This window comes from Loxodonta africana, chromosome 6 (genome assembly GCF_030014295.1).
Source record: "Loxodonta africana isolate mLoxAfr1 chromosome 6, mLoxAfr1.hap2, whole genome shotgun sequence".
Lineage (NCBI taxonomy): Eukaryota > Metazoa > Chordata > Mammalia > Proboscidea > Elephantidae > Loxodonta > Loxodonta africana.
Window position 1 is genome coordinate 5124511 of NC_087347.1, and position 22940 is coordinate 5147450.

General features: G+C 53.6%; 2 protein-coding genes across 2 annotated transcripts; one reads left to right on the forward strand and one right to left on the reverse strand.

The window, feature by feature from the left end:
* The first annotated feature begins 714 nt into the window (after window positions 1-714).
* RAB17 (RAB17, member RAS oncogene family) lies at window positions 715-11546 on the forward strand. The gene is made up of 5 exons (XM_003417900.3): window positions 715-2616; window positions 5931-6082; window positions 7865-7990; window positions 11087-11180; window positions 11437-11546. Exons 1-5 carry the CDS (start codon window positions 2439-2441, stop codon window positions 11544-11546), a joined length of 660 nt encoding a protein of 219 aa, XP_003417948.2. The 5' UTR covers window positions 715-2438.
* Window positions 11547-18968: 7422 nt separating this feature from the next.
* PRLH (prolactin releasing hormone) lies at window positions 18969-19717 on the reverse strand. Its single transcript, XM_023557700.1, has 2 exons — window positions 19618-19717; window positions 18969-19156 (listed from the first exon to the last, which is right to left on the reverse strand). Exons 1-2 carry the CDS (start codon window positions 19715-19717, stop codon window positions 18969-18971), a joined length of 288 nt encoding a protein of 95 aa, XP_023413468.1.
* Window positions 19718-22940: the final 3223 nt, after the last annotated feature.

The window sequence follows — 22940 nt, forward strand, 5'->3', positions numbered from 1 at the left end:
TTTTTTAAAGCACTAGCTTTAATCCATGAACCAACAATTAAGAGAGCAGTTTACCTCTTGGGTGTTTCAGGTACTTTTACGAATAAGTCATGCATTTTTAAGAAGTGAGACGTGGTAGAATGAAGACAATAGGACATAGACTAACTATTGTTGTTGTTAGATACCGTTGAGTCAACTCTGACTCATGGCGACTCCATGGGCAACAGAACCAAATACTGCCCGGTCCTGCATCATCCTCATAATAGCTGACGTGTTCAAGTCCATCACTGTGGCCATTGTGCCAATCCATCTCACCAAGGGTCTCCCTCACCCTCACTGACCCTCTACTTCACCAAACAAGATATCCCCTACCAGTGACTGATCCCTCCTGACGACGTGTCCAAAGCAAGCAAGCTGAACAATGTTCTGTTGTGATCTGTTGGGTTTTCGTTGGCCGCTTTGTGGAAAGAAGAAGTCCAAGCTGCACTGAAGGCATTAGTGAAAATCAAGGCATCAGGAATTGAAGGAATATCAATGAAGGTGTTTCAAAAAATGGATGCAACACTGGAAGCGCTCACTTGTCTAGGCCAAGAAATCTGGAAGACAGCTACCTGGCTGACTGAAAGAGAGCCGTGTTTGTGCCCATTCCTAAGAAGGGTGATCCATCGGAATGAAGAAATTATCCAACAATAAAAAAAAAAAAAAAAGGTTTCTTCTTTTTTTTTATCATGAGTATCACACACAAGTAAAGTTCTGCTGGAGATCATTCAGAAGCGCTTGCAGCGGTACATCCACAGGGAACTGCCAGAAATTCAGGCTGGATTCAGAAGAGGGTGTGGTAGGAGGGATATCACTGCTGACTTCAGATGGATCCTGGCTGAAAGCAGAGAACACCAGGAGGGTGTTACCTGTGTTTTTTCGACTGTGCAGAGGCATTGGACTGCGTGGATCACAACAAATGATGGATAACATTGCAAAGAATGAGAATTCCAGAACACTTAATTGTGCTCAAGAGGAACCTGTACATTGACCAAGAGGTAGTTGTTCAAACAGAACAAGGGGACACTACATGGTTTAAAACCAAAAGAGTGTGTGTCAGGGTCGTATCCTCTCACCATACTTAATCAATCTGTATATTGAGCAAATAGTCTTAGAAGCTGGACTATACGAAGAAGAAGGGGGCATGAGGACTGGAAGGAGACTCATTAACAACCTGCGTTATGCAGATGACACAACCTAGCTTGCTGAAAGTGAAGAGGACTTGAAGCACTTACTGGTGAAGATCAAAGACCACAGCCTTCAGTATGGATTCCACCCCAACATAAAGAAACAAAAACCCTCAAAACTAGACCAATAATCAACATCATGATAAACAGAGAAAAGATCGAAGTGGTCAAGGATTTTATTTTACTTGGATCCACAAACAACACTTATGGAAGCAGCAGTCAAGAAATCAAATGACATATTGCATTGCGCAAATCTGCTGCAAAAGACCTTTTTAAAGTGTTAAAAAGCAAAGATGTCACTTTAAGGACTAAGGTGCATCTGACCCAAGCCATGGTATTTTCAGTCACCTTGTGAAAACTGGACAATGAATGGGGAAGATGGAAGAAGAATTGATGTCTTTGAATTATGGTGTTAAAGAAGAATTTTGAATATACCATGGGCTGGCAGAAGAAGGAACAGATCTGTCCTGGAAGAAGTACAAGCAGAACGCTCCTTAGAAGCAAGGATGGCAAGACTTCATCTCACATACTTTGGACATGTTATCGGGAGGAACCAGTCCCTAGAGGAAGACATCATGCTTGGTAAAGGAGATGGCCAGTGAAAAAGAGGAAGGCCCTCAATGGGATGGGTTGACACAGTGGCTGCAACAATGGGCTCAAGCACAGAAACGATTGTGAGGATGGTGCGGGTCTGGGCAGTGTTTTGTTCTGTTGTACTTGGGGTCACTATGAGTTAGAATTGACTCAACACCTAATGACAACAATAATTCGTGGAAGTGGCTCTCCAGGCCTTTCTTCCTAGTGTGTCTTAGTCTGTAGGCTCTGCTGAAACTTGTCCACCATGAGTGACGGATCACTGGTGTTTGAGATATTGGTGGCATAGCTTCCAGCACCACGGCAATGTGCAAGCCCCCACAGTATGAGGAACTGACAAATGGGTAGTGGGTGACAACTATAAGGGTAGTCATTATAAATCAGGGTCTGCAGCCATTTCTGATGTAACACACCTCACAGGCTGAGCTTTCTGTGCTCCTCACACAGACCTACACCACAGACATTGGTCACCCTGAGTACAGATGGGGAGATAGGGGGCAGGGTGAGCAGGGGTGTGCACCCATTGTCACCTGTGGCTTGCAGCTCTGTTCCAGGTTACCTGCCCGAACCAGTGCAGATGGTTACCAGGTGGATTGGACTCACCGAGCTTATTGGCCCCAGGTAGCCACCCCATTTCAAATGTGTGCCTCTTTGCAGGGCATGGCACAGAAAGACACGACCCCACCACCTGGGGCCGCCTTGAGACCACCCCGTGTCTTCAAGCTGGTTCTCCTGGGAAGCGGCTCTGTGGGCAAGTCCAGCTTGGCTCTCCGGTATGTCAAGAATGACTTCAAGAGCATCCTGCCCACCGTGGGATGTAAGTGGTGCATGGACAGAGTGCCCTGTCAACCTCTAGCAGCATAGTCTCTGGGTGGAACAAATGGTTAAGTGCTGATCTACTAGTGGAAAGGTTGGAGGTTTGAGCCCAGCCAGAGGTGCCTCGGGAGAAAGGTCTGGCAATCTCCTTCCAAAATGTAGCCATTGAAAACCATGTGGAGCACAGTTCCACTCTGATACACAGGGTCGACATGAGTCAGAGTCAACCTGCTGGTGAAAGGTTTTTGTTTTAGTAAAAAAGCCAGAGCTGCTGACTTGACGGGTGGGAGCGGGTCGAGGCTGTCCCCGGGATTCCCATGCTTGGCGTTTGCACCTGGAACCTCAGCTGCACCCAGCAGCGGGTTGAGGAGTGGGAGGGTGATGGAGTCCTTCACAACCAGGCACACGGGACCCAGAAGAACAAGCAAACGCCCTTGCCTTCAGCTCAGGTCTCTCTCAGCTGGGGTCTGCAGGGGTGGAGACTCAGGGTCCCTGGCCCCAAAGGGCTGGGCGTGTGAGCAGCTCTGTAGGTGGATGGAGGGACATAGACAGCCTGGCCAGGCTCTACCGCCCACATTGATGCCCAGATGAGTTGGCCTTTTACTCAGGGTGCGCTCTTGCTAACACACTCCCTTGGCCAGTTTGCCTAAAGAGCACCCCTCTCCGCCTGCGCTTGGCTTCCCAGTGAGCCTGGATGGCGGTGGGGAGCCTAGGAAGGGTACCAGGGAGGGAAGACCTTCTTACTGAGCTCCTTAGAGAGGCTGCATCTTAATGTAACCCCCTTTGGACATCTGCGAGGCACCTCCTGCCTGGGCATAGAAAACACATGGCCCCACCTAAAACTGGGAAACCCAAAAGTGTTCTTTATGGTGATCCCCCAGGGGGCACTGGTGGGGGCCTCCCCCACGTGGACTCGTGGAGTCGGAGCTTTGCTGTCAGATTCCCACTTTGAGTTAATAAGCTGTCAATGTCTCTGAATCCACTCATTCATTCAGCAGGTGGACCCTTCACCTGTATCAGGTGTGGAGGATCCTACAGGGACAGGAATAGGCAAGCCCTGTGACCTGCAGCCTCGTTTGGAGGCCTGTCAATCTTCTCAAAGGCGGCTCCTAAGGAGTACCCCAGGGGTACGGGAGTGAGGGCTTGGCCCCAGGTGGCCCGAAGTTTAATCCCGGCCTTTCTCTGGGCTGCAAACTTTCTCAGTGATGTCTTTTGGAGAAATGGTGACACCCAGTGCTTCTGTGCCGATGCACTGATGGAAGCCAAAATCAATCCCAGACCCGCTGGACTTTATGTGGAGGAGGATGGCGACACACAGCACGGTCGGCTCTGCTGGCGGCGTCTCTGTCACCTTCTAAACTGAGAGCCTTGTGAAGTCAAGCGCCCCTGAAATAAGTTACCTGTTCCGTGTTCCCTTGTAACCAGTAACCAGGTCATTACTTTTATAAAAAGGATGGATGATATGGAGGGAGCTTTGCTTACAGACCTATTTAACCAAAAGAACCAACCGTTTACTAAGTTAAAAGGTAGAGAAAACCAAAATCGTTTTTATTAAGTTAAAATTTAGCATACTGCTGTTAGTTGACTCTGACACAAGGTGACCCCAGCCACAAGAGAATGAGACGTTGCCCGGTCCTGCACCATCATCACCATCGTTGGCATACTTGGGTTCATTGTTGCGGCCACGGTGTATTTTGAGCGCCTTCCAGCCTAGGGGCTCATCTTCCAGCGCTATATCAGACAGTGTCCTGCTGTGGTCCGTAGGGCTTTCATTTGCTGGCTTTCGGAAGTAGATTGCCAGGCCTTTCTCCCTAGCCTTAGTCTGGAAGCTCTGCTGAAATAACCTGTTGGTATTTGAGTACCGGTGGCCCAATGTCTTGGTCACCTAGTGCTGCTGTAACAGAAACACCACAAATGGATGGCTTTAACAGAGCGAAGTTTATTCTCTCACAGTCCAGTGGACTAGAAGTCCAGATTCAGGGCATCAGCTCCGGGAAGGCTTTCTCTCTGTCAGCTCTGGAGAAAAGTCCTTGTCATCAGTCCTTTCTTGGTCTGGGAGCATCTCAGTGCAGGAATCTCAGGTCCAAAGGATGCGCTCTGCTCCCATCAGGCTGCCTTTTGGCAAGATTGGTCCCGCAGCCAGGAGGCAGGGGACCAGATGTGCTCAGGGCTCTGTGGCTCCGTAGCCACAGATTTCTTTCTTTTTTTTTTAAATTATATTTTATTGTGTGTTTGGTGGAAGCTTACACAGTAAATTAGATTCCCACTTGACAGTTTCTATACAAATTGTTCAGTGACATTAGTTACATTCTCCACAATGTGTCAACATTCTCTTTGACTGTGTTCTGGCTATTCCCTTTTCAGGTATCTGAGTTAGGCTCCAGTCTTAGTCACCTAGTGCTGCTATAACAAATATCACAAGTGGATGGCTTTAGCAAAGGGAAATTTATTTTCTCACAGTCTAGTAGGCTAGATATTCAAATTCAGGGCGTCAGTTCCAGGGGAAGGCCTTCTCTCTCTGTTGGCTCTGGGGGAATGTCCTTGTCATCAATCTTCCCCTGGACTAGGAGCTTCTCCACTCAGGGGCCCTGGGTTCAAAGGACGCGCTCCGGACCCGGTGCTGCTTTCTTGGTGGTATGAGGTCCCCATTCTCTACTTGCTTCCCCTTCCTTTTATCTCTTGTAAGGTAAAAGGTGGTGCAGGCCACACCCCAGGGAAACTCCCTTTACGTTGGATCAGGGATGTGACCTGAGCAAGTGTCACATCCCACCCTAGTCCTCTCTAACCACAGGCAGAGATTATGATTTATAACACACAGGAAAATCACGAAATGGAGGACAACCACACATGGCCTAACCAAGCTGACACTTATTTTTTGGGGACACAATTCAATCCATGACAGTCCCTGAGAGTTTTTCTTCTTGCCCAGAGTCTCTCCGAAATCGACCACAGATCTATAGCAAATCATTTTGAACACTCTGCTTTACCCATTGCAGTCGAGTCCATCCTGACTCACAGCGACCCCATAGGACAGATTAGAGCTGCCCCGCAGAGTTTCCAAGGCTGTAAATCTTTACGAAAGCAGACAGCCACATCTTTCTCCCGTGGAGCAGCTGGTGGGTTCAAACACTGACCTTTTGGTTAGCAGCCGAGCGCTAAACCACTGTGCCACCAGGCCTCCTTCCCTCTGCTTTAACGGCTATGAAAACCCCGACGTGTGGGCAGCAGGGAGCAGGTTCGCTGAGCCAGGGCTTGTGGCCATCCAATCCAAGCCGTGGATAAAAACATCTTCTAAATGAAGCTCCCGCGTTTCAGGTGCCTTCTTCACAAAGGTGGTGCACATGGAGGCTGCTTCCCTCAAGTTTGAGATCTGGGACACAGCCGGCCAGGAGAAGTACCACAGCGTCTGCCACCTCTACTTGCGGGGTGCCAATGCCGCGCTCCTTGTGTATGACATCACCAGCAAGGTGAGTGCACCATGACCTCCTCCCTGTGTCTCAGGTGCGGTGCGGCTGTGTTCTGAAGAAGTTACATCGCTGCCTGTGCCCTGGTCCTGGATTTGTTCGGGGCGGGGGGGGGTCCTTCAAGCTGGCTTCCATGTCCTTTCAACCGTACTTTCTAGCATCCCAAGATATTCCAGTGCCAGTGCTTTGTGGTAAAGTTACACCAAACAATGGAGAACACTGCAGTGCAAGTTGGTCACCTCCTCCAGGACGCCCTCCTGCTCAGCTGGGCTTGTGTCCCTTCACAGCCCCCAGAACATCTGCACACAGCCCTCCTGTTGTCACTCACTGTTCCTCGGGTGCCCGCTGAGTTGGCAAGGAGGATGTCACAGACACAGGACAGACACAGCCCCTGTCTGCACAGGGTGCCAGCCAGGTAGAAGCTAACTACAAGTCACCAACCAGGTGCTGTTGAGTCGACTTCGGCTCATGGCATGCCATGTGTGTCAGAGCAGAACTGAGCTCCATAGGGCTTTCAATAACTGATTCAATAACTGATGTGGATTGCCAGGCCTTTCTTCCGAGGTGCTTCTGGGTGGACTTGAACCTCCAGGCTTTTGGTTAGCAGGCAGCATGTTAATTGTTGAATCACCCCAAAACAAGACAAAACAAAACAAACCTTCACCATCGAGTTGATTCCAACTCCTGACGACCCCATGCGTTACAGGGTAGGACTGTGCTCTATAGGGTTTTCTTGGCCGTAGTCTTTGTGGGAGCAGATCACCAGCCTTTCTTCTGAGGGTGCGTTTGAACCTCCAACCTCTTGGTTAGCAGCTGAGTGCATTAATCATTCGTACCCCCCCCCCAAAAAAACACCAAACCTGCTCCCACTGAGTTGGTTCTGACTCATAGTGACCCGACAGGACAGAGTAGAACTGCCCCATAGGGTTTCCAAGGAGTGCCTGGTGGACTCCAACTGCTGACCTTTTGGCTAGCAGCTGTAGCTCTTACCCACTGCGCCACAAGGGCCTCTGTTCGCACCATCCGGGGACTCCTAAATACAAGTGAACAGGACCTCGATGAGGCAGGCCAGGCTCTGTGGGAGTACCTTGGAGGGTCACCGGTCCCAGCAGAGGTCAGGGAGGGCTTTCCGCGGGGAAACAGGGACTAGCCATGGTGGAGGTGGGCGGGGCAGGGAGCTGGCGGTGTGGCACCTGAGCAGGAAGGGGGAAGAGGTTCTTGCACGAGGGAATAGCATGCGTAGAGGGCCAGCAGCCAGAGAGCTCAGGGCAGGATCTGGGGCGTGAGCGGTGCTGCAGTGGGGTCACGGGTGGGAGGGCTGCGAGTAGGGGCTGACTCGGTCAGGGTGGAGAGGGGGGCTACTGGGGCAAGAGAAGGAGCCTGTTGCCTGCTTCACGGGGCACTGCAGTTAGGATCAGGGTTTGGGGTGATAGCCACCCCCAAACTCTCCTGCACAAAGGGGTCTTTTAAGGGCATCCAGAGGTGCAGGGCTCTGGAGCTTGAGGCCTGACCCAAAATACCTGGGGCCTTGGTCTAGGGGCCCTATGAGGAGGGAAGGGTGGGTGAGAGGAGCTGCCCTGTGTCCTGGCAGCTCACTGGCTGACTGCACAGACCACGCAAAGCTGGAGAAAGGCCTGGTCACCTGTCCCCAGAGGAACAGGGGTTGTCACAACCAGGTCACAGGGCAGCTTACACGTGACAGGCAGCCTTCTTTTTTATCTCCTGGAATAGCTCATGAAGACCACCCATAAGTTTCCATCTGACATTTTAAACACCTTTTTGTAGGATTCCTTCGTCAGGGCTCAAAGTTGGCTGAAGGACCTGGAGAGCGAGTTTCTGCCGGGAGAGGTTGTGGTGATGTTGCTGGGCAACAAGACAGACCTCAACAAGGAGCGTGAAGTGACGTTCGAGGTGCGTCTCTGGAGGCCCTGTCACTACCTCCCGTAGGAAGAAAGCAGCAACTTCTCCATCGTTGAGACCTACACACATGGGCGCGTGTGTGCGCGCGCGCACACACACACACAGTGTAGGATGGGCTGGAGGACACTGGAGGGCAGGCACCCCGGCCAGGGGGAGGCAGTGGGTCTCAGGGGGCTGCATCCCTTGCTTCTGCTTTCCCAGCGGTTCTGCCTGGGTTTGGCTGCCTGAGGCAGGAAATCCTTGTGGCTTAGACCCCACGGAAGCAGCCTCTCCTCCTTAGTGATGAGTGGCTCCCCCTGCCCCCACAGGCCCCAGGCCCCACTCTGCTTTCCTTCCTCATTCTGAGTTCCCCACCAACAATGGCCCAGGCCTCGGGTGGTTGGGAGCCAGGTGCTGTAGACCAGAGCACCGTACCTGGGAGCCAAGCAGGTGGCTTCACCTGGGCCAGAGGTGAGGCTGAGCTCTGAAGGCAGTAGGTTTTCAAATACTTTTGACTTTTCATTTTAAAGTAATTTCAGAATTACAGTAATGTTGCAAAAATAGAACCCAAAAAATACCCTTCTCCAAGCTTGCCCCATTGCTAGCATCTCACGTGAGCATAGGACAGTGATCACTGCCAGTAAAGAGACACAGTGCGACCCGGTCCGCACCGCACTGGCTTCCCACCCATGATTCAGGAAAGTTTGGTCCCAGATTTGGCCAGTGGGGGCGCCTTCAATGGATCCATGTCCTTTCAACTGGCCCCATTGCTGTTTGAGCGCATCCCGAGATGCTCGAGGCCCACCTTGTACCTTCTCTGCCATTTCCCCCAACTTGCACTCGTCCCTTTCATTGGAGAATGAATGGGGGTCCTCATTCCTCCTGGGTGAGATGACGGTAGACTCTTCTGGGCCCTTTGGACCTAAGGACAAACTCTTCACATGACCTTACCTGGAAAACACAACCTGGTGGGGCAGAGGGGGATATTTGGGTTTCATTTATTCACCTAGATATGTGCAGTGGAAACCCTGGTGGCGTAGTGGTTAAGAACTCGGCTGCTAACCAAAAGGTCAGCAGTTTGAATCCACCAGGTGCTCCTTGGAAATCCTATGGGGCAGCTCTACTCTGTTCTATAGGGTCGCTATGAGTTGGAATCGATTTGACGGCAACGGATTTAACAGGTAGATAGGTGCTATGTAACGTCACCAAGTCTCCCAGTCATACTGGATCACCTTGCCTTTTAAAACGGGAATGAATAGTGGCCACATATCAGGTAGTATAGGTGCCCAGAAGCTTACCTGGGGACTTGCAGGTGTTTACGTCTTCTCCTTCCCTGTTGTGCTGATACCCATTATTGCGCTCACGTTTGCCTTCTGAGGCTGTTCTGTCTCCACCTGACGCTCATCCAAGCAAGGCCCCAGCTGCTTCTCCTCCATGTCCTGGACACAGCACCACACAGGCTATATGGGAGAAGCAGGCTTTTCCAGATGTTGGGGGCAGTGGACTGAGTGACCTGGTAGCCCAGCCCAGCAAACGTTCCCTCCCTGCACTTTCTCCCCGAGGCCCCAGCCTCCCCAGCTCCCCCAGCCTCCCCACCCCCCCCCAGCCCCCCAGCCTCCCCAGCCCCCCTAGCCCCCCCAGCCTCCCCAGCCTCTGGGCCTCCTCCTCACTTGTGCCCAACGCCCCTCCTCTGGCCTGGCCCAGCCTGGCCCAGACCTCTGTCTCTCTCACATGGGCAACTCAGCCCCCACCTGCCACCCAGGCGGCCCTTCTCCCCCCACCCTCGATGGGTGCCACCATCTGCGTGCCAGCCCCATGGGCACACCTCTCAGCTGCTCCAGGCTCAGGCCCCCTCTCTGGAAGTGTGTTTCCCTTTATGGCCATCCAGTTCTTCTGTAGTCCCCCCTTTCCTCTCAGTAACCAGGAGGGACTCCCTAAAGATTGCCTGCCCCACGCATGAATGGCCGCGACCCCACTGACCTCACGGGTGGAGCAGCCATCCTCCATTTTCCGTCCTTGCTGTTGTCTGTCTTCACTAGCGTCTTCCTTCCCTCTGCGTCCCAGACGAGGGCGGTATAAGTGGTGCAGAAAGGGAGTGTGTGGGAAACCCTGTGCATACCAGGCAGTCCCCAGAGGGAGCCTGGGCACAGGGAGTAGCTCAGTTTCTGAGGACACTTGGCCACCTGGGTTCCTTGAAGGTGAGCAGGAAGGCGGAGAGAAGGTAAGGAAGAAGTCAGAGGAATCTGGAGAGTAAGGGGAAATGGCACCGTGTGAGGCCCGCGGGGTGCTGACGGGTCCACGGGAGCCGGAATTGCAAATGGTGGTCCACTGGGAGGAAGTAGGGTTTGCAGCCTGCTGGCCTATGGGGCTGTGCCCTGAGAGCTGCCATCTGGGGGTGGTGAAGCCAGGTGGACCCAGTTAACACAGGGGCCAGGGGGCTGGCTGGGAGGTGAGAAAAGCGGGAAGGTGTGGGAGCCCCTGCTTGGGGGGACTGGCTGTGAAGTAGGAAAGAATAAGGAACAGGCAGTCAGCACTGTGGGCACAGGGAAGGGGACCCCAAAGAGGTGAAGCCTGGCGGTGGCTGATTCCTCATTCTTACCTCCTCTGGGCATGACCCATGCCTTCCAGTGAACATGGGGGGGTCCTGGGGCTCACCTGCCTGTGTCCCATGTGTCACATCAGGGAGGGTCCACCTGCCTGTGTCCCGTGACAGCCATCTCTGCACAGGCCTGACTGTGTGTCACACCAGGGAGGGCTCCTGGGGGCGAGGGCTGAGTGGACAGAGCCTGTCTCTCCTTCCCTCCTCACGTTTCCTCAGTTCTCGGTTTCTTCGTCCCAGTATCAAAGCGTCTCTGGTTTATAGGCTCAGCACTCTCTGTTCACACCCCGGTTCCCCTCTGTGTCTCCTCTTTGATGAGGACAACACTCAGGTAGGATTAGGACCCACCATCCTCCAGCATGGCCTCATAGTCACTAACGACATCTTCAAACATCTCTAGCATGTCTCTCTGGGGGGGCACAATTCCATCTGTGACAGAAGGCAGTGAGTGTTCTCAGGAAATGCTCTTCTCCTAAGTAAAGCTGGGCTCCTCTGGCTGTTTCCCTCAGGAGGGGAAGGAGTTTGCAGAGAGCAAAAAGCTGCTGTTCATGGAAACCTCAGCCAGGCTCAACCACCAAGTGACCGAGGCCTTCAGTGCTGTGGGTGAGCAAGGGGCCATGAGGGGCAGCAAGGGGAGAGGGATGGAGGGTATATCCCCTGGCCTTCTTTGCGGGGTCTTCTTTTCTGCTGTCCTGGGAACTAAGACACTCCTTCTAGGGGTGAAAAGGTGAGCAAGAGAGGCACGGGGCCCTTGTTTGCCATGGAGGGGGTGTTCCCAGGGCTGCCATGGTCTGCAGGGTATGTGCCAGGCTGGGGACTGCCGTCCCCACCTTACCCTTCCTCGTTCTGCCTTTTACAGCCCGAGAGCTACTGCAAAGAGAAGAGACAGTGGGCCCGACGCAGAAGGAGAACGCCCGGGTGGCTCTGAACGAGGGGCCCCCCAGGCAGGTCAGGTGCTGTGCCCACTAGAAGCAGGAGGACTGTGGGAGCACATCCCGCAGCCAGGTCCCTGCCCAGTTCTCAGAAGGAGTGGCGCTGACCGTGGCCCTCAGCTGTGACTCTCTGTTGTCACTGGATTGTCCTGAGCCTGGAAGTCCCGGGATGCTAGCATTCATGTGAAACCACTTCCCAAAGTCACGGGGTCATCTGTGTCAAATGGCATGTCCACAAGAGTCCATCTGATTCCTGGACACTGGTTGGGGTGTCTGCCCCACCTGGACACCCGGATGCTGTCCTTCTTGGCTGCTTTAGCCCGGGACACAGAGGAATGAAAGGGGCAGGAAGGAGCAAGAATTCAGAAAGGACTTCGGTTGTTACGATGGGTGGACAGGCACCTTCTTCCCAGTGCTGGGCAGGGGTAGGCCCACCTGCTTCTGGGGAGTGGGGGAGGAGGGGCCGGGCTCAGGTCGGGGTGGCAGTGCCAGGAGAAAACGCAGGCATGGGGCAGGTCCAAGGCCTTTGGATCTCAGTGAAGACCCCTGGGAAAGAAGGATAGCGTCTGATGGAGGGTGGTGGGGAGTGCCGGCCCCCTCCCCACCCCTTCTCCTGGCTGTGAACTCCCTGAAGCTGTGCATGCATTCAAGACCCTGAGACTTCTAGCCTGAGGTGTCAGCTGTGCTGGTTGTAAAATTAAACTGCTTTCTGTAATCGGGAAGGTGGTACGTTTGCAGGGCCAGGCGGGACCTGACTGCGTTATCGAGGGCCACTCTCTACACGTTCCAGGAGAGCTCAGTTTAGCTGAATGAGCAGGCAGCCCTCCTGGCTGGCAGTGGCTAACTGGTCCACAGGACCCTTCTCTGGATGGTACCAGGTCCAGTTGCCATCGAGTTGACTCCAGCTCTCGGCAACCCCATGTGTGTTGGAGTAGAACTGTGCTCCATAGGATTTGCAATGGCTGATTTTTCAGAAGTAAGCTGCCAGGCCTTTCTTCCGAGGTGCCTCTGGGTGGACTTGAACCTCTAACCTTTTGGTCAGTAGCCATTAACTGTTTGTACCACTAGGGATTAATCTACTCACCTCTCATCCACCTGCCTTTACTGAGAGGGGCGCCATCATTGCCTGGGAGGTAATCCCCAGAGACCTCTTTTTCTGTTTGGGCTTTCTCTTGATGCCTGACATGACAGGTTGAAGGGATTCAAATGTGGCCATATTTGGGGTGAGATCGGTTTCCATCCTTGCCTCTGGAACTATGCCCGCACAAAAGCAAACCCACTGCTGTCAGGTCGGTCCTGACTCACAGTAACCCTACAGGACAGAGTAGAGCTACCCCATAGGGCTTCCAAGGAACGGCTGGTGGATTTGATCTGCTGACCTTTTGGTTAGCAGCCTGAGCTGCACCACCAGGGCTCGCAGCTATGAAAGCATAATTAATGAAACATTGCTATCTACTGGAAAAGGTGGCTTAACTCTGTCCACTGCAAGGGTAAATGTAAGCACAAAGGTGGAGGCACCCCCTGCCCCGACCCGGAATCCAGAACCCAGAGGCGTGTGGAGCTTCTCTGGAGGGTTCGGGTTGCTCCCTGTCCATTCTTCTCCACCTGGGGGACATCAGTTGGACCACTGCGCTTGGGCCTCCAAGTCGTGGCAGCCTCTGCAGAGCTCTGGCAGAAGGCGAAATGTTGGCTGGGTTCCCTCTTGGTGGGGTCACCTCAGGATGACGGTGTCCTTCCAGGTCCTGGGAGCAGCTTGCTCCCCTCCCGCACCAGGCAGGTGGGCTCCCTCCATCGCTGTGAGCCTGGACTCCCACCTCCCTGTGGTCCTCTATGTCCCAGTCACACCTTAGTAATGAGTTCCTCTGTAATAAGCCCACCTTGCCTCATCCTAACTGGGGATGCCGCCATGTCCTGGTGTCCCCTGGCTGGTCCTGCTTCTGTGCTGGGTTTGGCGTGGGCTCAGCTCAGGTTCTCCTGAAAGATTCAGTCTTTTCTGGTGCTTATTCTGAAAGAGTGGGGCAGTCACGGGATTCTCACTTCCGTGTGGGAGACCGGGGTTTGATTCCCAGCCAATGTACCTCACGCACAACTACCACCCTCTCGTCAGTGGAGGCTGGCATGTTCCTGTGATGCTGGACAGGTATCAGTGGGGCTCCCAGACTAAGACAGACTAGGAAGAAAGGCCTGGCGAATTGCTTCAGAGAATCAGCCAACGACCACCCTGTGGATCACAGCGGTCTGATCCGAAGCCCATCATGGGGATGGTATCGAACCGAGCAGTGCTCCATTCCACCGTCCGTGGGGTCGCCAGTAGTCGCGGTCTAACTTGACGGCAGCTGACAACAACAACTCTAGGAAAAGCTTCTCATGGGTCTCCACTAGACAGCTGTTCCTTCTGGTCGTGATCTTCAAGAAAAGCTAAAGGATAACTAAAGGAAACGAGAGCTTAGGAGAGAGCTCATTTCTTTGATTCTTGGGATTTTCATCCTCAAACAATTTCATAGGTAAAAACTGATTTCTTATCATGGTGCCCGTTGCAGTTTCGATGGCTAGTAAGGTTGGACAGTGTTGTCATACGATTATTCCCTAGGACGAGAAGGGAGGCTCCAGGTGCCTGTGCGACCTCCCTCTCTGGACCCCCGCCAGGCCCTACAGTGCTGGGAACCCCCATCACCAAAGGCAGGGCCACCTGCAGGCAGAGGGACGCTGGGGCTGCCCCTGGCCACCAGATGGCGCTCCAGCATCACTGAAGCGAGTCTGCTGTGTGCGGTCTGGAGGGTCCTGGGATCCCCCCACCTAGGGAGGGCAGTATTTACTAAAGAGCAAAATGAGAGGCTTTCAAGGAGTTTCTGAGGAGCCCATTGAGAAAACAGGAAGTGAGGAGATAGTGATGTTTGGAGGACACCCCATGTCTGGCTGCCTGTCCCCTCCTCACATCTCCTACCTCCTGGTCAGGTTAGCTATCACTTGTGCTACAATTTATTATAAAAGGTATGTTCATATTAAAACTATATTAAATATATAAAAATGTAAATATAAAATGATATAAAAATTAGACTAATTTCCACCGGGAACCTGCCATGGCCCCTCCAAGATGGAATGGGGGGTGGCTGTGGTCCCGGACCCTTGTGCTCCCATCTCCTGGGCTGTGGTGGCCCCTTCCCTCTGCCCCACAACCCACCGCCATGCCCGTGGACATTGAAATCACCTGGGAGCATCAGACAGTACCACTGCTGCCCCTTCCCTAGAGGCCCTGGTTAAGTCCCTCTGCAGGACGACCTGGGTGTTGAGATTTTACAACCTCCCCCGGTAAATCTAGGCTAAGGCAAAGTGGAGGGCCTGGTGGTGGCAAGGGCGCAGTCTGCCTTTATTTTGAACTTCCAGCCCCTGGAATCAAATTGATGGCAATGGGTTTGTTTTTCTGATACAAGGTCAGATCCCTGGGTGGCACAAACGTTTTGTGCTTGACTATTAGCCTAAAGGTTGGTGGTTCAAGCCACCCAGCAGCACTGAGGAAGAAAGACCTGGCGATCTGCTTCCGTAAAGATTACAGTCAAGGGGCAGTTCTACTGTGTAAGACACGGGGTCACCTCGGTGGCCAAGGGCTTGGGTTTGGTTTGGTGTAAGGCGGGGGCCACAGCAGATGCTGTTCAAACACGTGTTGACCAAGGGAATGAAGGCTGTTTTCTCAGAGCCCTAGAGAAAAGGCAGGCGTTCCTAAAACAGTCCTAAAACAGCAGCCGCCACAACTGACGAACGTTAGTGGAGTGCTCGCCGGCGGCCAGCTTCACCCATGCCATCTCATGGGCCCACACCAAAAACAAAAAAAACAAAAAACCCCAACCTGATGCCATGGAGTCGACTCTGACTCGTAGGGACCCTCTAGGACAGAGTAGAACTGCCCCGTAGTGTTTCCAAGGAGCAGCTGGTGGATTCGAACTGCAGACCTTTTGGTTAGCAGCTGAGTTCTTAACCACTGCACCACTTATGGGTGATGGGGTACTTATTCTCACCCTGAAATGTGGGGTGGTAGTGGCGGGGAGCTGGCGTGAAGTCCCCATCCCTGTCAGCGTGCAAGGGTGAGCCAGCATGGTGGAAGTTGGTGGCACAGATTCTCCAAGGATAAAGGGGTCCTGGACCCCACAGGATCCTAGGCGAGGCCTGTCTATGTGTTCGTTGTCCTGGTCTGCTCATGAGCTAGCGTGTGCGTGGAGGGGATGGAGGGACGGAGGCAGGGAGAGGGTTATAAGTGACACTCCCAGGGGCGCTTCTGCTGACCTGGCCTGGGATGCAAGCTTTTCCATTCCTTGTCTTGTTTCCATTGAATGTGTTCCCCTTCGACTCCCTGGATGAATGTGCTTCCCCAGCCAGCCTGACCAGGCTCCAGCTCTGCGCTGCTCCTGCGGGGACCGGGTCCTTTTCTCTGAAGATTTCCTCCCTTATTGGGGTCCTGTTGGCCACACGTGGGACAACTTGAGCATCAGAAATTACTTATAAGTTGTTGAACAAACAAACCCCCCCCCAAAAAAAAAGAAAGAGAAAAAGGAAAAATTCTTCTTCAGAAGAATTCAGTAGATAAGTGTGGAAGGTAAGTAGAAGACCCCCTTGGTGTCACCCTACCGGCCAGGGTGTTCAGGGGGTATTTCCATTTATGGCTGTGAGCCTGTGGAGCAGAGGATACCACCAAGGGCCAAGGCGCCTGCCGCAGGTATATGGTAGGTACACGGGGACTGGAATACCACTGTCAGCTGTGACACTGTTGGGGGGACACGGTGCACTCCTGGTCATGCTGGAAAACCTCACCACCTCCCTTTCAGATCACAAGAGATACGGGAACAGAGGACAAGATGCTCCCCATGTGGGTCATTCTATGAGACAGCTGCTCTAGGCTCTTGAAACCGTCAACGTTGTGACAAGATGGGACGACCAGGGGGCTGCTCTGTACTTAGGCTAAAGAGAAACCGCAGACCGTAGCCTGAGGCTTTAGGTTGGAGCCTGGTTCCAAAATAAAAAAGAAAAGAAGAAGCTGTAGGGTTTCTTGCCTCAGGGATTTCTAAGCGTAGACTAGAAGCGTGATTCTGTTACAGATTCTTGTTCCTTTCTTAGGTGTGATCACGGTGTTGTGGTCGTGTAGGCGATGGCTCTTGGTCTCGGAGAAGAATGTCATGACGTCTACAGCTTACTTTCAAATGGTGGAGGGAGGGAGCGAGATGGAGAGGGCGGGGGAGAGGGGAGGAGGGAAGGAAAGAGGGACCCACCCAAAGAGGGAGAGGGATGTAAAATAAATATAGCAGAAAATATTGATATAAATATAGCAGAGATAGACATTCATAATTGGTGAATCCAAGTGGAAGGTACTCAGATGCTCATTATTAGAATTTTCCACTTTCCTGTGTGTTTAGAAACTTTTATGAGGAATTGTAGACACAGATGCCCTTGACCAACATGACGTGGAGTTCTGTTTCCCAGGAACACATCCCAGACAACAGTGAAGATGACTAATTATGACAGTAGATGAAAACAAAGAAGTTGTAGAAGATGTAAAGCCTCCCGCCCTCACCTCCCCTAGGAGAGTGGTGAGCAGCAGCAGCTTGGACGTCCTCCGGCCCCAGGGCTCTCACTCGGAGACTGTGTGGGCTGCCTGGTCACAGCGGCCAGTGGCCAAGCCTAGTCCCCTTCTCTGTAGCCTCCTCTGTGTGGTGGTTCCCACCCATGACCCCAGAGTCCTTGAGGGGAGGAGGTCTTTGCCTCATGATGGGCTGTGAACCTCCAAGGGCATGACCCTTACCTGCAGTCATCTCTTCTCTCCCCATGAGCTTGCTCTGACCTGGGGAGGCATGTGGACAAGGGGCTGTCCCTGGAGGAGGCTAGCTTGGTTGCCCCCCCCAACTCCATTGTTTGTCTAGTGGCAGCTGGGGAGTGGGGCATGAACAGCTGGGGCTTGGGGTCTATGGGCTGCACTGGGATCTGGCCACTGGCCCCTCCTGGGCATGTGAGTCTGTGGTCTGGGTGGACCCCTGAGATTGACTTCTGCATGCAGGGGCTGGATGGTGCCCAGCTTTGGGTTGAGTGTCCCTGGCATTGCCTGTCCCCCATGCTGGGTTGGGAGTGGAGCTTGGGGAAGGGGGTTCATGCTCAGGAGTAGCCCTCCCTGAGCTGGGCCACTGTACAGGTGCTGGGCCTGTAAGTGCAACTGTCCTGGGTCCACTGTGGAACTTGAGGCACAAGGAAGTCAAGGAGCAGCTCACGTCAAAGAGTAAGAGCTGGGTGTGGTGTCTGGGACAGGGCAGAACTTGGAGATGTGACCACTGTGGGATGTGGAGACACGGGCAGGTAATGTTGTGACCACTGTGGGATGTGGGGACACAGGCAGGTGATGTTGTGACCACTGTGGAATGCGGGGACACAGGGCAAGTGATGTCACCACTGTGGGATGCGGAGAGATGGGCAGGTGATGTGACCATTGTGGGATGTGGGGACACAGGGCAGGTGATGTGACCATTGTGGGATGTGGGGACACAGGCAGGTGATGATGTGGAGAACACTGTGGGAGGCCCCTTTACCTTTGACTGGACAACCCCCCCAGCTGCCTCTTCTCCTTGGATACCAACAGGGAAGTAAAAAGGCCTGGGCTGAGGGAGATACAACAGCATTGTGGCAGGGACGAGGGGTTGAGCAGGCTGAGGGCCTCCTCTGGGACGTGTCCACCCCGTGGGGTGCATGCACCCCTGGAATCCCACATTGGGCATTGGGCACCCCACATGGCAGCCTGGGTGGCAGGGCGGGTGGGAGGCGGGAGACCGAGGGCTGTTGGAGCCCCTGACTCCTGCCAGGGCCCTTAAGCAAGTCCCGGGGTCGCTCGCTCCACAGAGCCTGCTGGATCTAGCTTTCCTTCTGGGCCACATTTCTTGTGGAGTAGTGGTGATGCAAATGGTTAGTATATTCAGCTGCTAACCAATAGGTTGGAAGTTCGAGTCCACCCAGAGGCAGCTCGGAAGAAAGACCTGGCAATCTACTTCCCAAAAAGCAGCTATTGAAAACCCCATGGAGCACAGTTCTCTCTGACACACATGGGATCGCCGGGAGTCAAAATCTAGTCTACGGCAACTGTTTAGCAGTCCCGGGTGGTACGAACACTTGACGTGCTCAGCTGCCAGCCTAACGTTAGACACTTGAGTCCACTCCGAGGCACCTCGGGAGAAAGTCCTGGTAATCTTCTTCCGGAAGGCCACAGCCACTGAAAACCCTCTGGGGCACTGTTCTACTCCGCACAGGTGGGGCCGCTCGGAGTCGTGGTTGACTCCATGGCAGCTGTTTTTTTTAACATTCTACACAGAAAACACTTCCCGGTTTACCACCACGTGGTGCAGACCGCCTCACACAGTCCCCAGGTTTTTATTTGGGTTGAAGGGAAGCAGCCAGGGGAGGAGAAGGGAGGGTGGTGGGGAGGAGCCAGCAGCTACTTTCTTGATGAGCTGGACCGTCCCCTGTCCCACGAGGACTCTGCACCGCTGATCAGCGCAAAGCAGGCCGGCTGCTGCCAGGGGCCAGGCCTGGGGCCACCTTCCAGGGCTGCCCGCCTCCTGCCGAAGCGTCCCACAGGCCTGAAGCCCCTGCCTGTGTACCAGGCGGGGTTGATGTCAGGGGCTGCGGAGGGAAGACGAGAGAGGTGTGGGTGGGTGTCCCTGGGCACGCACACCTCAGCTGGCATCCTGGGCTCCCACCTAACCGTGCCTGGTAGCCCCAGCAATGCGAGATACCTCCCCCCATGAGAAGACTTTGGGAAATGGGAATTCAGACTTACTCATGGTCAACTTCCCTACTCGCCTGACCACCCGGTCTGGGCAGAGCTGGCTGGCCCCCAGGTCTCGTGGTCGGTAAGATGTGAAACCCTCGACTCAGGGCTGGGTAGGGCCAGGGGCTCTGGGGCAAGGACTGGTGTGAGGAGCCTGGTACATCCCGAGGCTGATCCCAAGGAGCCAGGACCCAGCCAGGACAGGCCTGGTGCACAGGAACCTGCTACATCCCCGGGCCGGCCCCCAGAGCCAGTACTCAGCCAGGACAGGGCTGGCTGGGGTGGGGGCTGCAGGGAGGTAGGTGGCACTCACTGCGGGCCTCCGTAGAGTGCGGGCGGGCTCGGTTGGTGGACCCCTGCAGGGCCAGGCCCAACAGTAGCAGGCACAGGAGCCAGGCCGACGGTGCCTTCATCGCCCTGGGTCCTTGGATGAGGCCACACTCCGGTGGGACCCCAAACGGGGAGGGTGCAGCCTGGAGACAGAGGACAGAAAGGCAGTCCAATGTTAACACATGTGCACACAAAGTTGGGGGGTCCTGAATGAGATGAGTGGTGGGCTGTGTGTGCGCACACCAGTGCACATGATATAGATGCGTGTGCGTGTACATAGGACTGTGTGCATGTGTGTAAGTTAAGAGTCTATATGTGGGTATACAGGAAAGAGCATGTTGTGTGCATATGTGTATGTATATATTCGTGTGTGCATATGCACATGTGTACACATAAGAAGTGCACTGTGTGAGTGCATGTGTGCATGTACATATGTGTTTGTGTAGATGTGAGAAAGTCTGTGCGTGAGTGCACGTGTACGTGTGTACATCCAGGTGTGTGGGAGTGTGTGTATGTAGGTAAGACATATGCTGATGGACTGTGTATGAGAGTGTATGTGTGCACATGTGCATATGTGTGTGTGTATGTGTATACACGCATCTGCGTATGTATATAAGACAGCGTGTGCACGTATGTGAGTGTATGTGTCCATTTGTACGTGCATGCGTGTGCAAGTGTGTATGTGTATGTAGATTAGAGCATGTGCTGATGTGCTGGGTGTGAGTGTATGTGTGCATATATTTACATATACATGTGTGCACACTTATGTGTGTATGTGTGTACATACATGTGTGTATGTATATAAGAGAACATGTGTATGTGTGTGAGTATACATGTGCATGTGTATGTATGTATGTGTGTACATGCATGTTTGTAAGTGTGTATGTATATAAGACAGCATGTGCACATGTGTGAGAGTGTACGTGTGTATGTGTACATGTGTGTATACAAGGGAGCATGTGCACATGTGTCAGAGTGTGTGTGCCCCCATATGCGTACATGTGTGTACATGTATGTGTGTGCATGCAAGTGAGTGTGTGTATATAAGGAGCGTGTGCATGTGTGAGAGTGTATATGTGTACATATGTGCATGCATGTGTGAACGTGTATGTACATAACAGAGCATGTACACGTGTGTGTGAGTGTATGTGTGCAAATGTATTTATGTACATATGTATGTGTGTACATGCATGTGTGTATGTATAGAAAAACACATGCATGTGTGTGAGTGTGTGCAAGTGTATGTGTATACAGGTAAGGGCATATGCTGATGTACTGTGTGTGAGTGTATGTATGCATGTGTACATGTGTGTATGTTCATGCGTGCATGTGAATGTGTATGTAGGTAAGAGAGCATGTGCACATCTGTGAGAGTGTACGTGTGCCTGTACATGCTTGTGCATGTAAGTATGTAGGTAAGAGAGCTTTGCACACATGCGAGAGTGTATATGTGCATGTGTGTACATGCTTGTGAATGCAAGTATGTATGTAAGAGCTTGTGCACACATGTGACAGTGTATGTGTGCATGTGTGTACCTGCACGTGCATGCAGCCAACCCCTGTGGATCCCTCTGCCCCGCACTGGGGTGGGAGTGAGCCCCAAGCAGCAGTTAATGCGGTGCTCTAGGAAGCTGCTTTCCCTCCCTGGGTCCCATCCTCTCCCCTGTGAGATACGGAATGAATGACAGGACAGTGTGTGTCAGCCTCTGGGGTCGGAAAGACCTGGGAGTTGTGTGAAGGTACTGTCTGTGAAAGACTTGGTTTGTGTGTGCTAGGAAACCAGGAGGGGCGGGGGCCTCTCTGAACTCTGTGTTCTTGCCCCTCTCCCATGCCCCCTTTAGGTGCCTTGGCAGGGAGGCCGTCGGGAAGCATTGTGAGGGGGCTGCCCCTGGAGCCAGAGGAGCTGAGGGTAGCATGGATGGCTTGCCCAACCCCACGCAGGGCTGGGGGCACCGAGGCTGGGCACAGGGCTGTGACCCCATGCAGGGCTCTTCCCTGCACCCAGCTGGGGCCCCCAGCCTATCCTCGCCCCACTTGGGGAAGTCCCCTGACAGCTTGCTTTGTGGGAAGAGCTGGTGTCCTCAGTCTGTACCGAGAGCTCGCTGCTCTCCACAGCTGGGCCAGCTCTGGGGGTCCCCACAGGAAACCCACAGCTGCGTGACCTGCTCTCATGGGCAGCAGGACCCCACGGATGGAGGGAGGAGCGGCTACTGGGATTCCTCACCAACACAAACAGGTACCAAAAATCCACCTGAAGCGCTGCCAGAGCAGAGGCGATGACCCGCCTAAACAGCGTCCACCTGCTTCAGATGCCCAGGCCCATGGGCACCCCCCAGCCCTCGGAGCTCCAGGAGCCAACAGAAAATGCTGTCACACCCAGCCCAGGGCCCCCGCTATCTCAGGAAAGGACCCCTCTGCAGACCTTTGAGTGTTTAGCCATCTTCCCAACCCCTCCCTCCAGAAGCGGGATTTAAACACCCTCACCCCTCTCCTCAGGAGCCCTGGTGGCACAACAGTTAAGCAGCTGCTAACTGAAGGGTTGGCGGTTGGAACCCACCAGCTACTCTATGGGAGAAAAGGCCTGGCAACCTGCTCTGTAAAAATTACAGCCTAGGAAACCCTATGGGGCAGTTCTACTCTGTCTCATGGGGTTGTCATGAGCTGGAATCACCACAAATTAGAGCTGAGGGCAATGAAGACTGTGAGACCTAGGGAGCCGGAAGCTTTTTCCTCGGGCATCGCCCTGGGAGTGCGGCCCTCGGAAGGGTGGTGTGTGAGAGAGTGTATATGAGTGTGAGTGTGTGAGTGTGTATGAGTGTGAGTGTGTGTGAGTGCGAGTGTGTGAGTGTGTGTGAATCTCTAACAGCAACAACCCCTTTCCTGCTTGGAGACCTGCTGGGGTGTCACACACCTGGGTGGGGTGGGGGTGTCCCCAACCTGGGGGAAGCTGTGCAGCTGATGTGAAAGCAGTGTGATGAGAATAAGCCAAAATGGGGGCGGGGGGGGGGACCGTGTGCTTGTTCCCGGGGACCCACAGGTAGGTCTATCTCAGGGGACCCACGGGTAAGCCTGTCTCAGGGGACCCATGGATGAGCCCGTCTCAGGGGACCCATGAGCGAGCCCTTCTCAGGGGACCCATGTGGTGAGCCTGTCCCAGGGAACGCATGCAGTGAGTCTGTCTCAGAGGACCGACCCACAGGTGAACCTTTCTCAGGGGTCGCATGGGTGAATCTGTCTTGGAGGACCCTCCTGACGAGCCTGTCCCAGGAGACTATCAACAGCAATAAGCCTCGAGGACCTGCTTCC